Source organism: Suricata suricatta, chromosome 9 (assembly GCF_006229205.1).
Source record: "Suricata suricatta isolate VVHF042 chromosome 9, meerkat_22Aug2017_6uvM2_HiC, whole genome shotgun sequence".
Taxonomy (NCBI): domain Eukaryota; kingdom Metazoa; phylum Chordata; class Mammalia; order Carnivora; family Herpestidae; genus Suricata; species Suricata suricatta.
In genome coordinates, this window is record NC_043708.1 from 88,894,060 (window position 1) to 88,909,663 (window position 15,604).

General features: G+C 37.5%; 1 protein-coding gene across 9 annotated transcripts in view; it reads right to left on the reverse strand.

The window, feature by feature from the left end:
• The window catches only part of ATP8B4 (ATPase phospholipid transporting 8B4 (putative)), a 256,052-nt gene that overhangs the window by 48,135 nt on the left and 192,313 nt on the right, over positions 1-15,604 (reverse strand). For all 9 annotated transcript variants that reach the window (XM_029950435.1, XM_029950438.1, XM_029950434.1 and 6 more), the window contains 4 exons: positions 12,531-12,646; positions 9,397-9,561; positions 8,287-8,398; positions 5,790-5,895 (listed from right to left, as the gene is read on the reverse strand). In XM_029950435.1, the coding sequence (XP_029806295.1) occupies positions 5,790-5,895; positions 8,287-8,398; positions 9,397-9,561; positions 12,531-12,646 (499 nt within the window). The remainder of the gene's footprint in view (positions 1-5,789; positions 5,896-8,286; positions 8,399-9,396; positions 9,562-12,530; positions 12,647-15,604) is intronic.

Genomic DNA, 15,604 nt, shown 5'->3' on the forward strand with positions numbered 1-15,604 from the left:
CAAGCTACATGGATGATATGCATAAGAATTATATTTCCATGTTTATGAAGTAATCTAAACACATATGATAGGTTTAAATATAACCATTTAGTTCATTTCCTACTAATAGCTACTGTCATTTAGATCCTGTTCTTTTGATACACCTTTCTGGATTGTTTTTGCATCAACTCCCACTGAACTCACATACATATATACAAATACATTCTTTGGAAAAAAAAAGGAATCATACTGTATATGATATTTTGTAATCTATTTTTTTCACCTAAGTTTACTGTGGACATTTTTCAATGTCAGTAAACATATAATCACTTTTATTAACTGCATACTATTCCATTGCTGAAATATGTCATAGTTATTAACAAAATCCCTTGGGGCTGAGTATCTGAACATTTTCTAATTTTCCATTATAATTGATAAACCAACCAATATTTCTTTATATACATATTCAGACATCTTTCCACTTGTTTAAGGACAATTCCTGGAAGTAGTGATCATTGGATGAAAAGTGTATATATATGTAATTTAGAAATATGTTGTGAGTTTACCCTCTAGAAAGTTTCTATCAACTTATACTCCCAACAATAGTTTATAAGAATTCATATTTCTCCACATTCCTTCCACATAATGATAGTTATGCCATCTACTTAGTCAGCCATAGGCAGTTGGATAAAATCTTGAAGTATTAACTTTGGTTCTCTAACCCTCCTGTAATCACCACCAGTACCATAGATGACGCTTTTTACTTGAGAAACATCGCTTGCCTCAGGAGATCTCACAGAACCAAACACAGAGAGAACAAAAAAGAGTCATGATCTTGCTTTTTAGGTACCAAAATAGACTCTTGAAACTGATAGCAGCACTGATCTTCAATTTCACTATGGGGTTTCAAGAGGGAATAAAAAGTTCTCCCTTTAATCCTTAAAGAAATCAGGGCATAAAATGTTGCCATAAGCAACAGAGTAGAAAGCCAACCAAGCCTAGAGGAAAGAGACTATGAAGAGAAGCTTAGATGCTGGTGAGTCACTAAAACAAAGAAAACTCATAACCTGCACCAGTAGTGGATAGAGGAGTGTGTGGGTAATGGAATCCTAAGTTTCTGGGAATCTCAGTATAGAATAATTGCCACTGAAGTATGGTAACAAAGAAGATAGAAGACTAAAGGTATTTCAGGAACAGAGGTAGCCAGGTGAGAATACAAGTCTTCTTGGATACAGAGATGAAGAGCAGCCACACTTGCCCTGTTTCCCCAGAAGCATGTGGAAGTCAGCCAAGAGGGACACCCAGCAACCCAGAGAGACTGAAGACCAGATAGGGACACAGCAGTGAGAAATGCTAGATACCAGTAGGGTAAATGCTGAGGATCAGTTACAGGTAAGGCAACCGTACATCTTAGACTTTACTCAAAAGTACTTAGTTTTATTCTGTCACCAGGCAGAAAAAAAGTTCAAGTTCAGTTTTATAAAATTTAAAGAGTTTCTGTTCTTACACAGTGGAGTGTATTCTGGGCTGTGAAATTCAGACAAACTAGAAATTCTGAGTCCTAACCATTCTAACTCCAAAAGAGCTGTCAGGTTCACTCCCCTCTTTCCTCCTCTACTGTTAACAGCCTCAATTCCTTAATTCGACCCTTATCATCTGTGAACTTGGGTATACCAACAGCCTCCTAATTAATCTCCTCATAACATTCATTTTCCCACCAAACATGTCCATCGACCCAGTCACTATAGTGTTACTTCTAAAATGTAGAATTGGGCTTGTCACTCATCTGCTTAGAAGCCACCCACATCACCCAACAGCTTCAGGATAAAATATAACCATTTTCACTTGTCAATCTATCACCAATCTCCGAAAGTTCTATCATACATTCTAGCTACAACTTGGAATATTTTCCCTAGAATACAACATGGTTTCTTGCATGTTTCTATGCCTTTGTGTGTGCTGTTCCATCAATATGCAATATCCTATCCAATGTAACCAATGGAAGAAGGAGATCCATAAAGATTGTAAGGGGTCAGTGTGTTATCTTCAATATATTAAGAAGGTTAATAAAAAATGCGGATTGTTCTATGATAAGAATATATAGACTCCCCACCTTTTTAAAAAGTTTTTCTTAATGTTTAGTTATTTTTAGGAGAGAGAGAGCTGGGGAGGGGCAGAGAGAGAGGGAGACAGAGGATCTGAAGTGGGCTCTGTGCTGACAGCAGAGACCTCAATGAGGGGCTCAAACTCACAAACCATGAGATCATGACCTGAGGTGAAGTCATTTGCTTAACTAACTGAGACACCCAAGTGTACCTACACTCACCACTTCTTTTGAGTTTAGTGTTATTTTTGGCTACCATTACATCAACCTAGTGTAGAAAACTGCTAATATCAAGCTGGTTAGAAGCTAAGTGCCTATTTGACATGGGCAAATACTGATAGAATTTTATTTTTATATAATTTTAATATACACTCCAGAGACTGTTGGAGAAATGTTAATAAAGGGAGCCCCTGTTGTGGAACAGCAGCTAAGCAAAGAGAAAAGGGGAAGAGAGGAAGTGGATAGACAGGAGGGAAGGCAAGAAGCATGCTTGTTGGCCATAAATCTTTACATTCTTATCTCTTTTAATCTCTGAAATAAAATAATCTACAGAGTAGATATTTGTATATTTTACCATTTACAAATGAGGAAACCAATTGAAGAGAGGTTGAATAGCATACTGAAAGTGAGTCAACCTGCAAGTTGAGTACCAAAGCTGAGATTCAGACTTGGATCCCTCTAACACAAAGCCCATACCCTTCTTCTTACTCTTGCTGTCACTCCCTGGAATTTATTCTGCTCTCATCAGTACACTGGTGTGTAACCTTAAGTGAAGCGGCAAGATGCCTCAACAGCTACATTTTTTATATCAGTCATTTAAAGGGAGTGAGAACACATCCAAGATATAAGGGAGACACAAAGTGATTTGGTGTGCAGGATCTGGGACCACACTAGATTCAAATACCAGCTGAACCACTGGCCAGTTGTGAAACTACAGGCATGTTATTTAGCCTACCTATGTCTCAACTTCCTGATCTGTAAAATAAGTATAATTATAATGCTTACTATTGGGTTGTTTGGGGAATGAAATGTAATACAGATTCCTGTTTATAATAGTGCCTTGCGCATGGTCTCAAAGCATTTAGCACATGGCTCATCAGAATCTTGATCTGCTTACATCCATCTTCCTTCAGCAAGAGTTAAATTCTCCCAAAAACAAAAGGTCATTTAAAGAGAAAGATTTTTCTTTAAATAATTTTTATTAATTATTAAACAAATTATTAATATTTCCCTAACAAGTTCCATAGGGTCTATCATTAAACTTGTATAAAATACCAATAATAAAATTATATCCATAATAATTAGATTTCTCAATTTACTTGGCAAAGACATGCAGTCTCAGTCATAGCGTCTACCAGCATGTACAGCAGTTTCCTACCATGGGTAAGACAGTATAGAAGTTGGGAAATTTAATCTACAAGGTAGCAGTTAATGGTGCTAATAATTAAGCCTTCCTTTCTTTTTGAAGTAGGGATGGAAGGAACATACATCAACATCATAAAGGCCGTATATGAAAAACCTATAGTTAAAATCATCCTTAATTGGGAAAAAGTGAGAGCTTTCCCCCTAAGGTCAGGAATACAACAGGGATGTCCAATCTCACCACTGTTGTTCAACATAGTACTGGAAGTCCTAGCCTCAGCAATCAACAAAAAGAAATAAAAGGCAGCCATTTTGGCAAGGAAGAAGTCAAACTTTCAATCTTCGTGGATGACATGATAGTCTACATGGAAAAACTGAAAGACTTCACCAAAAAATGGCTACAGTTAAAGCATGAATACACAGTCAAGTACACAAATCTGTTGCATTTCTATACACCAAGCATCACAAAGAGAAATCAGGAATTGATCCTATCTACGATCGCATCCAGAACCATAAGGCACCTAGGAATAAACCTAACCAAAGTGGTAAAAAATTTGAACACTGAAAACTAGAATGCTGGAGGAATTAAGATGGCAGAGAAGGAGGGGGACTGGGATCCTCCTTGTCTCTTAAACACAGCTATCTGAGGTCAGAACACTTTGAACCCCCAAGAAATCTATCTGTGGAGTGACAGAAAAATCTCCACAGGTGGAGAAAGACAGCTTGGCAGGAAAGAGGTGCATGTATGCAATTGGGGGAGATAAAATAGCATAGGCACAGAGGGGAGGGATCCCCTTCTGTGGAGAGACAAAAGGGAGAGAAAGAAAAACCTCTCTAGACCACAGATTTGAAGGGGCACATGCACCCCGATGCAGACAGCAGCATTATCAACAATAGCCAAACTACGGTACTAGCCAAAATGTCCATTCAGTGATGAATGGGTAAAGAAGATGTAGTGTGTGTACACACACACACACACACACACACACACACACACACTTGGTGATTAAAAGAACGAAGTCTTGCCATTTGCAACAGTGTAGATGGAACTAGAGTGCATTATGCTAAGCAAAATTAGAGAAAGAAATACCATATGATTTCATGGAATTTAGGAAACAAAAGAGATGAACATAGTGGAAGGGAAGGAAAAAGAAAATCAGATAAAAACAGAGAGGGAGGCAAACCATAAGAGACTCTTAAATATAGAGAACAAATTGTGGGTTGCTGAAGGTGAGGTGGGGGCAGGGAATGGGCTAAATGGGTGATGGGCCTGTAAGAGGACACTTGTGATGCACATTGGGCATTGTATGTAAGGGATAAATCACGAAATTCTACTCTGGAAACCAATACTACACTATGTTAAGTAACCTGAAACTGAAAAAACAAGACTTCCTTTTCCCCCCCCAAAGTTCAGGATCAAAAGTATAATGATGGAGACACATAACGCTCCACTGTTGGGTTGAGGGAAGGTTATCCCCATCTAGAATGAACCAAGATACAAGCAGTTTGCCTCTTAATAGTCTGCTTGGTCAGACTCAAGATGCGCTGAGCTTAGAGATGCTACTACAAGCATGAACAGGCAAAAATTGTTATAAAGCAGCATTTTTTTAAAGTTCTGGGGAAATAACTATGCAGACTTTTAAAATGTTATTCTTAAAATGAAAAATCAAGGGATAAAATTGGCAGGTTATAAGAAATGTTATTTCTCAAAATTTGTTTGTCTACCCTTACCTAATTTCAACACTTACATATTTTCTGGTTTATGTAGCAGTTACACAAATTTCACAGTATTCTATATCTCCTAAGCATTAGACATTTGAATTTAATAGTAACTATGTCAAAATATCTACTTTCTTTAATGCTGAAAGACTCTACTCCAACATTACGTACCATCTCCTACAGCTGTGTTTTCCAAAGTTATCCGATCATAATTTCATCTAGGTGCTTATGAAAATACAAATTTCCATATCCTTTCCCCTGGAGGTTAATTTGGGAGCCAATGTGAAGAAGCTAGTGAATTGCTGTTTTTAACAAATGTCCTCATTGAATCCGATCACTCATCATATAAGAGCTATTTCTAAAGGACAACTCAATGTAAATAATTTGAAATCCTTCTCTAAAAATACTTGGAAAATGTCAGAGGACTGAACATGACACTTCACTACTGATATCAAACTTATCTCAGTTTGTCACTAGAATGAATAGTTTAGGAAACATGCAGAAAGAGGTCTATACTAACTAAGGCCACAGGAACTATAAAAGATCTTTCTACTTTCTCAACTATCTGACCCTCCTTTTCCCTCCTCCCCCACTCCCTTTCTTTCCTCCTCCCTTTAACACTTACCTGAGTTCTTCTCTGACTTCCACTGCCGTATTCCCTGCTATAATGAACACATCATTCATGTCATCGGTCAGTATGTTGCAGGCATAGCCAATGTTGATGGCAGTTTCTGATATAAAATAATGTTCCGTTAGAATGTTACCTAATAACATGAGTACCTTTTCCATGAAAGTTTTGAGGCATTACTCCTTAATTTCAGAGAGAGCATAATGAGTACTAAAACCCAAGAAACTCAGAGCTAAATTAAAAACCCAGGTTCCATGACCAAATTCACTACTTGCTAAATCCATGGAAAAGTAGCAACATCTATAAATCCTCAGCCTTCTCATCTAGTTTTTGAAAAAAACTTATTGATTCCCAAAATTAGTACTTAAGAAAATACCCTATGATCCTGTGGTATGTATGAATAAGTTTTTCACCTTAAGTCCCAAATACTGCCTCTGAGAGAGCTGACATATTTAATTTCGCAATTATTCAATCTGACAAGGGAGACACATTGAAAACAATTCACAAAATCTTTCGTTGAACAGCAAAAACGCTCTTATAATAGCTTTATAGTTCTCCCACATGCAACACTGCCATTTTCCCATTAAGTAAATAAAACTTTGGAATGTGATGATCACCTCAAGGACCACCCAGGAATGCTGCTACTAGGTAACCGGAGAACTGTATGATGTTGAGCAATACTTTCTCTCCTTCTGCGAACTGGACCCTAGGAGAGTTAAGTGACTTTTCCATCTTGGGTAGGGTCATTTGTTTCTAACTCTATTGAGTCATTAGGCTCTAGTTCTTTTTTTCTTACTGTTTATTTTTGAGAGACACAGAGACACAGAGTGAAAGTGGGGGGAGGGGCAGAGAGAGAGGGAGACACAGAATGTGAAGCAGGCTCCAGGCTCTGAGCTGTCAACAGGGCTTGAACTCACAAGTGGTGAAACATGACGTGAACAGAAGTCAGATGCTTAACCAACTGAGCAACCCAGGTACCCCGCTCTAATTAATTAGTAGGACAATTAGATTTTTCCTAAGTCTGAAGGCAATTGATAAAACCTTAGCATATTTTTGTATAAGCCATAGAAATGAAAGCTAAATGAGAATAAACTTGTAGATATTCATAACTAAGTGAAATAATTATGAATGCACCGACTGATCAACACCAAACTCTAAGAAGTCTCTTCTAACACACTACAGAGCTCAACTCCTTACTGTTTATTTTTTATAATCAGTGATTTGGGCAAAAATATAGAGAACTGATTTATCACATCTTCAAATTCTCCAATGTTCTAAAAAATATGTAACAAGTAGAGAGAATCTTGAAAACATGTATGTAGCAATTAACTAGATATTTCTGGTTTACTGATGACCAAGCATAAAATGACTTTTGTTTTAACTATTACTGCTAGCAATAGATTCAAAATGTATTTATCCCTTTTCATTCGTAGGAAACAGAGTACTCTGAACATAATGACTCTCTGCTAACTTGGTGTTTTGTCATGTCTGGAAGTAGGTCAGCTCTCACTTTGTACCACTATGTGGGCAGTCCTGGAATTTAGCTAGCTTGCACTGGTACACCTGTGGTGATTGTTAAAATGCCAAAATATTTCCACATGAGTTGATACACAGCTGCTTCCCTAAGTCTCCCCAAACCTTCCAACCATCAAGAAACTAAATAAGTAGCCTTGAGATCTCTAATGTGCTGCTTCAGTGCTGTGTTCTCAGTCCTGATTGGGGGTGGTTCCCATGTGAAGCAATAGTTAAACATTATTTAATGACATTGGTGCCCACTACTTTATTTAAGAAGCAATTGAGCTGAAACTCAAATGACCCCAGGGTATACTATAGAATATAATTTGCTAGTTTGTTTCCTTTTGTCTTTAGCTCTTTTTTTTTAATGTTTTTTATTTATTTTTGAGAGACAGAGACAGTGTGAGCAGGGGAGGGTCAGAAAGAGAGGGAGATACAGAATCTGAAGCAGGCTCCAGGCTCTGAGCTAGCTGTCAGCACAGAGCCCGACGCAGGGCTCGAACTCACGAACCGTGAGATCATGACCTGAGCCGAAGCCGGATGCTTAGCCAACTGAGCCACCCAGGCGCCCCTCCTTTTGTTTTTAAATAATAAATTTTTGTAATGTACTCACTTTCCTTTTTGTATTTCTACTCTTTCCTATGTGAAGGACTAGGCAAATACCTAATTCATTAAGCTTTCTGGTTAAAATTTTACCTTAGAAATTATTTTCCCCCGGTCTAGGGTGCCTGGATGACTCAGTTGGTTACACATCCAACTTTGGCTCAAGTCATGAACTCCCAGTTTGTGAGTTCGAGCCCTGCATTGGGCTCTCTGCTGTCAGCTCAGAGCTCACTTTGGATCCTCTGTCTCTCTGCCCCTCCCCTGTTCACTCAGGCTCTAACTCTCTCTCAAAAATAAATAAACATTAAAGAAAGAAAAGAAATTATTGTCCCCCGCACCCTTTTCAAGACATCATCATCATCCATTTTCAAATTACCTTGTTTGTCTCCTGTTAGGATCCAAATCTTAATATTGGCTAGTGATAAATTTGTAATCGTTTCAGTAACACCCTCTTGTAACTTATCTTCTACAGCAGTGGCACCTAGTAGCTTTATTGAAAAATAGAGAATACCACATGTTAATGCAGGCAAACAACATCCACAATATGATGGCTTTTAATCACAGAGTTTAGAGGTCAGGGAACATGAACTGAAAATGAAAATTATGATGCACTGATACAGCAAGCATCTTATTATGTGCGGTGATGGGTTGGGAAGGACCTCAAGAGGAGGTTTCCAAATCAAGCCAAGAGATAGACACACCAGTTAATGGCAGAGATCCTGGAAGTTAGAGTTTACATGAGGGGTTTGATCTGCTCAGATAACATATTAGCACAAACCATTAGAAGCCATTTGAGCTTCTAAGAACTGAAGAACTTCCAGATGCTTCCCCATTTAGCAACATGGAAAGGTCCAAAGGAGAGCCCTAATCTCAAATTAAGGATCACAAAAAAGTAAAGCCATTCTCCTAAATTAACAAACCAATTGATGCCATAAACAAAAAAGTGATGGTTCTTGTGGAATCTTTTATCCAGAGATGAACATAACATACTCCTTAGTAGCTCACAATAGATGAGCACAATGGCCACTGGGGCCTCAGACAGGAGCAGTTTCTAAAGTAGATCATACTCTGGGAAGCACAAATATCATCAGAACCTCATGGCCTAGGATGGTTTAGAGCTGTAGTCATTCTTCATGGCAAGTGTCCCTTCTCTGAAAAGGTAGATCATAAAGCAGGCAGAGAAAAAAAAAAAAAAACCCAACATAACATCAAGGACATATCAGAAGCTGAGAAAGAATAAAGATGCTATGTTCTACTTTGAGGAGACAATTGTATAAGTTACTCCTAGTAGAATTAACTACTCCTAGGCTTCTCTAGGGCCACACATGGAAAACTTGAAACCAATGTATAAAGTATGACTCAGTGTTTGAAAGGGGGACATCTGCTGTGTGCAAGATGATTTAGCAATGGATTATTCCCATGCTAAATCTCTAAACACATACTATCCCTTCCGTAAACACAAACCATCATGCTTCTAAATGCATACCATCAAGTCCCTTTCAATTTCTTCATATAGCCCAGCTATCCGTTCGTCTCTCTCATCTATGAGAGCATTTGCATCTTCAAGCATCTTATGCCATTCTTTAAAGTACTTGTCATCCAGATCTCTGTATGCGATGGCCAAAGTTCGAAGACCTTCTCCCGCAAATTCCTGCCAGAGGACACACAAATTTAGGAACCATCACAAAATAATAATCATGGCAATAACAACAATAATAATAATGGGTAAGAAGTTTTTTCCTTAAATTCATTTTGTCCCGAGAGTATTACTTGGCCACCCTGACCTCCAACTGTTTAATCCCCTTGGAAATGGGATAGAATGTTTGTATTTGGTATTTTATTTCTATGTGGTCACAACACTTAGGGGAACTAGCTTTCTCCTTGAAGACAGCTGAAATGCCTGCTGCAGTGTCCTGGCTGAGAAATGATCAACCACAACCATGACCTGAGATATCCATTTGAAGCACCATATACTGGTTCCAACCTATTCCCTACATGCAAGAAGCACTCTTGGCAATAAGAGACCTAGCCTGTTTCATGGCACAGGGCTCTCGACTTCTACTGGAGGGGAAGGGATCCTCAGAGGAACCATAGCTCTCAAAGATAGGAGCTGTCTCAAAAGATGGCAGCATGATATTTCAGTAGTCTTGTCATGTTCCCCCTAAGAATACAGCTATGTTTAAAATTAACTGAGTTCTACTACTGTTTACACTTGAAGTTTTCCATAATAAAAAGTACAGATGAATAAGTAAATGCTGGTCAGGTAACAGAAGTCAAAGATTATTAAGGTTGTAATGATAACCTCTAGGGGAAAGGGGAGAATAAGGCAGAAAAGTTATAAATGTTTACTTCTGGGAAGTAGGACTAGAAGTGGAGGCTAACTTTTACTCATCATTTCAGAGGGTCTGTAAATTTTCTCATTTTCTGCTCTATGAAAGTTTTAATAATAAAAATTCTTAGAAATTGCAAAAATATCAAGTCAGCTATTTTTAAAAATTATTTTTGAGAAACTGATATCTATGGAGTTAGTGTATAATAATCAGTCGAATTCATTGAAGAACGATCCTTTTCCCTTAGTATCTCAGTAAACTGACACTCTCAGGTGAGATCTCTGATGCTTTATCCTTCTAATAGGAAAAATAAATAAACAAAAATAGGAGACTGGTAGCTCCTTAAGTGCTCACATAGTCACAATAGCTAGAAACATATGTAGATTGCTTTGCAGAAATGCTGGAAACCTCCCACTTCGTCTAAACCTCCAGGGGTCATTTTACGGGACTCCATACTGTAAGCGTTTTTATAGCATTCCTGCTCCCTTGGACATTGCCATTGAGCATATCTTCTCTGCTGTGTTTTGGCTTATGGAAAAGGTGTAGGTTTGTGATCAGGCACAAGTTAAAACATGACACACCCTAATTAGGTAAATGAAAAAAAAATTCCGTGCATACGACAATGATGTGGTTTCACCCACAGAGACCATGAGAAAAAATTATCCAAATTTATCTTGTAAGCAATTGGTAGCACTTCGGACATTGCAATCACATTTTCCAAGACCACCACTGGGTCCCCTACTGATCTGAAAATCTAGTTACTTCCCTGTGACAATCTTTTGTCCTCTAAATCCACAGAAACGCTTCTTTGCCTTTAACTTGCAACCACACTGGGCATTACCAGCGCTTTCCCTCTGCTCTGCACAACAGTGAATCAGCCCTAAGACAGCATTACAAAAGGGGACAGATGATTTAAGTTATTTAATTAGGGCATGAATCACAAGTTTAATCCTAAATGAGCATTAGAGCAAGGCCGTTTCCTACCATTAAACAATTCAAAATCAATTATTAAATATAAACTGAAAACCTCAGAATTTAAAGCCAAAGCAAATAAAGTAAATGAAGCAAAGAACAAGTCAAATCCATAATACCTAGAAAAACATCTCTTATGCATAGAAATGCAAAAAGACCAAATTAGGTTTCCTATGTTTTAGTATGAAAGGAGAACGTATGAAAATCCAAGGCCTTTGGTGTTTGAGCAATGGCAAAAATCAGATACTTATGATTCCAAAATTGTTTTCATAAAAAAAAAAATTAAAAAGACCATGTCGGCCTTCTGGAAGAGATTAAAAGAAAATCAAGAATGCTCTATGGAGAGACAAAAACAATAGCTATGTTTGTAACAAATATTACTAAACCATCATTCTTTAAACTTAAAGTCAGGCAAAGTATTGTTTTGCTTTGCTTTGCTTTGTTTGTTTGTTTGTTTGTTTTTTAAAGATCCAGGGAATGTTTTGTATTAAATATAGGGCTTGACAAAGGACATGAATCCTCAATAATTTTTTAAAGGAGAGAAACCAATTAGGATATGAGAGTTTTGACCAGCTGCCCTTAAAGTTCATATTCGGTTAAACGGAAGCTCATACAAATATCAAAGAGACACTTAAATCTCAGGTTTAAACCAGGTTAATGGACATATTAATTCATAGACTCTTACTCTTTTGCCAAAAAAAAAAAAATATATGCCCAAGAGTACTCCTGCTCCCTTCAGAAAGCTTTTGTAATGATACCATGCATAGTCTCAGACTGTATGTATTTGGTAGCTTCAACCTAGAGAACATAAGTGACTCATCATCATTTATGACCTGATGAGAAGGACCCCTGGAAGAGAAAGCTGGCTGTGATTTTCTTCTCAAGCATCTAAGCATAATCCTAAACTATTTCCTGGGGGTAGTCATAAGGGATTCCTTTGGTGTCAAACACATCAGAACCCAAAGTAAAGCAACTGTCCTGATCCTCTTCCCAGAAGCAGTCCAGTCTCTAGGAAAGAAGCTTCAAACTGCAGAGGAGATAGAGCAGGTTTGTCCTGAGCCTTTCCCTGGCCAGAGTTCAGGGGCCTATATGCAGCAGCTACTTCACAGATGCTGTGTATTCATCTATCTGTGGTAAGACTGATCAGACTTTCAGCAGGATGGGTGTCTATGTGCCAGTTTCCAGACATTCACTGGCACAGTTTCCTGTGCTTTCTATTTCAAAAGTCAGATCATTTAGCTTATATTTTTAAAATAAGACTTAGTCACAGGAAGTGGGCAAAGGGTCATTGTGCTAACCTTAAAACAGTGGCACTTACATTGAGATGGTCTGTTGTCAAAGTCAGAAGGTCTTCATTGGATGGGTGCAGTTTTTCAAACAGAATAGTATCTGCTCCTTTAGAATAAAGCTTTATCTGTCCTTCTGGGTTTCGAACTAAAAAGGAAAATTTTGCATAGTAGATAATCAATGAAATTCATCAAAACATAGACTTTTCTAGGGCTCCAGCCAGGAACTTTGAAATGGGTCTAATATTTTATCCAGTAGTAAAATACTCGATGTCTTTAATTAGAAGGTCACTATCTAAGTCTCTTGGTTTTACTCATGTTCTATTAACCTAGAAATAGTCCATCTACTGGAATCCTGTCACTTCCCAAACTCAGAAACAAGTGTTTTTATTCTAATGTGTACAACCTTACTATTTTTCTTATCTACTATGTTGAAGAGTTGATAAATTCAAATTAAGCCTTCTGGAGCGAACAGAATTGAAGCTTTGCATGCCTGTCTCCTGTTGCAAAACTCAAGGCCAACTGTAGGAATCACCTTTCAGTATTACACCAAATGATATCCACATTCAAAGCCATGGTTTATGCATTAGCTCTCAGTCTTTGCTGATGTTTTTCTTTATCCTCTTACTCCTTTGAAAGGCTCTTTCTTTCATTCTTGGTAGTTGATTTTTGGGTCACAATCCTGGCTGTAAGCATGCCTCACAGGGGGCTTTCAAAATTGTTTTCTACCCTCTTTTAACTGGAAGTCGGTATTAGTTATGGCTATATTTTTAATCTGCCCCCTCCCCAGGTTTGAGAATGACAGCCTCATCTCTAGCCCCTAAGCCTTCCCTTGGCTGTGCCACATATTGCTTCAGAAAAATCCTTTTTGAAACCACATAATATTTGGCCTACATTTGTAGGCATGGTTTTACAGCTTGGCATATACTATGCAATTAGTTACTTGTTGAATGAATGACATGACATGACATGACATGACATGACAATATAGTTCTTCCAAGTAACTACCTACAATTTAAAACAACTTTCTGGGTCACAACTTTATGGTCTGAACACTGACCATTACAAGCTTCTGCAAGTCAAACACTATTACATCCTCTCAACTCAATTATATCTTTTCTCTAAAAACAAAATGCCTCAAAACAGATGAACATAAATATTGATGACATTAATAGAATATAAAATTTAAAGCTTGATTTAAAGAAATATAAATTACAATAAATACAATAAATTGTAGTTACAATTAATTTATTATTTACAATAAATTAATTTCCCTTCTAACCTTTAGCTACTCTTAACTCAGACTTCATCTATTCTAGTTTCCTCCTGGCTTTGAATATATATAATGCATTCTGGGAACTTTTTTGTGTTGAGACTTGTCGAGGACTTGTCTTCTCTCCTAAGTTCATTGGTCAGCCCTCCTCGATGCCAGAACTCATGCAGTTTTTCTGGTACCCTAGCCTTAATTGCCCCCACTAGGGAAAAAGTTTGGTGGGGGAAGCGTATATAATTTATCTAATTGTGGGGGAAAACATTTAATTCTAGGGAAGCCTTTCTTGCTTTTCTTCTACAACAATCCATATTTTCTCCCTTCTGTCACCAGAGCTATAAAGGCAAAGTATGTGCCTTCTATTTTTACCAGTATGACTTCCCTGTGATGGTTTTTTATAGTCTAAGCTAGTACATCAGTTCTCAAACTTTTTGGTCTCAGAACCCCTGTACACTCTTAAAACTTTATGAGAATTCCAGGTCTTTTTAAGTGGGTTATATCAAATAATATTCACCATATTAGAAATTAAAGTTGAGAAATCTTAGTATAGCAATGGTCTTGGGGCACTAATTATATTACTATAATAATAATATGACTATTATAATAATTATGGTAATAAACATATGACATATTAACATAAATAACATTTCTATGAAAAGTAATTATATTTTCCATAATGAAAAAATTTAGTTTTGGGAACAGCATTGTTTTATATAATTATTGGTCTCTTTAATTTCTGGTTTAAAAGACAGATTCTCATATCTGCTTCTGTAGTTAGATCTGTTTTGATATCACACATTACACATATCACACATCAAAATGTGTAATATACTCATGAAAAAAAGAATAAAAAAGACAAATAATATTAGTACTATTATAAAAGTGTTTTTGTGCTTGTGCATCCTCTGAGAACCTCCCAAAGTTTCTTAGGGTTCCCCCAGACCACCCATGGAGAACCACTGGTCTGGGAAATCAATCACATGCCAATTATGATTTGTTCAAATCTCTTACCATCTCTTTGTCTCAGTTTTTACATGTGAAAAGGAGATATTTAAATGATTCAACTCCTAAAGTCCTTTCCAATCTATATTCTTCTCATTCAGTAAAGAGTTCCCATTTCTTCCATGTTTTTTCTTAATTGAGCATAAGCCCCTTAGAGTTTGTGTAAATCCAATTTCATAAAACCCTGCTTAATTTTACTCACTAAACTTTTCCTTTTTCAGATCAACAAGTTTGTTCTCTTCATTCAAAGTTCCTAGTCATTTCTGCTAGGAAATCTCAAAGTTCACCCTATCTCATTCGTTTCAGAAGTTAGCCTTTTAAAAATAGATCTAAAAGAACATAACAGTTTTAAATGGTCAAGGTAACATGTGTGCAAGGTCTGGACAAAAGTCAGATTTTTAGTAACAGATTTTTCTCCTCTGACCAATCCTTTATATATTGCTGTTCCTCAAAGACTTCCCAGGATCTAATTCCCTCCCACTCTTCATGCAATCACATTCATCTCTAGGGCTTCAGGGTGCACTGACAGAATGACTGCTTTCACATGTATGTATCCTGCCCAAATCCATCTCCAGCACTCCCTTCGGACGTGTACATCCAACCACCAACTAGGCACCTCCTTTTGGATGTGCTCAGCCACACCAGATTCAAACTGGACATACTATCTTCCCCCAATAACTAGTTATCTTTCCTATGTCTCTGCCCCAATAACCAATTTCACCCTTCACTCAGTTTCCCAAATTAGATAGCCAGCCATCACTCAAACTCCTTCCCCTCCACCACCCATATATCCCAAAGCAGCCATGAATTTCTCTTCATCACCTTATCGCTTGA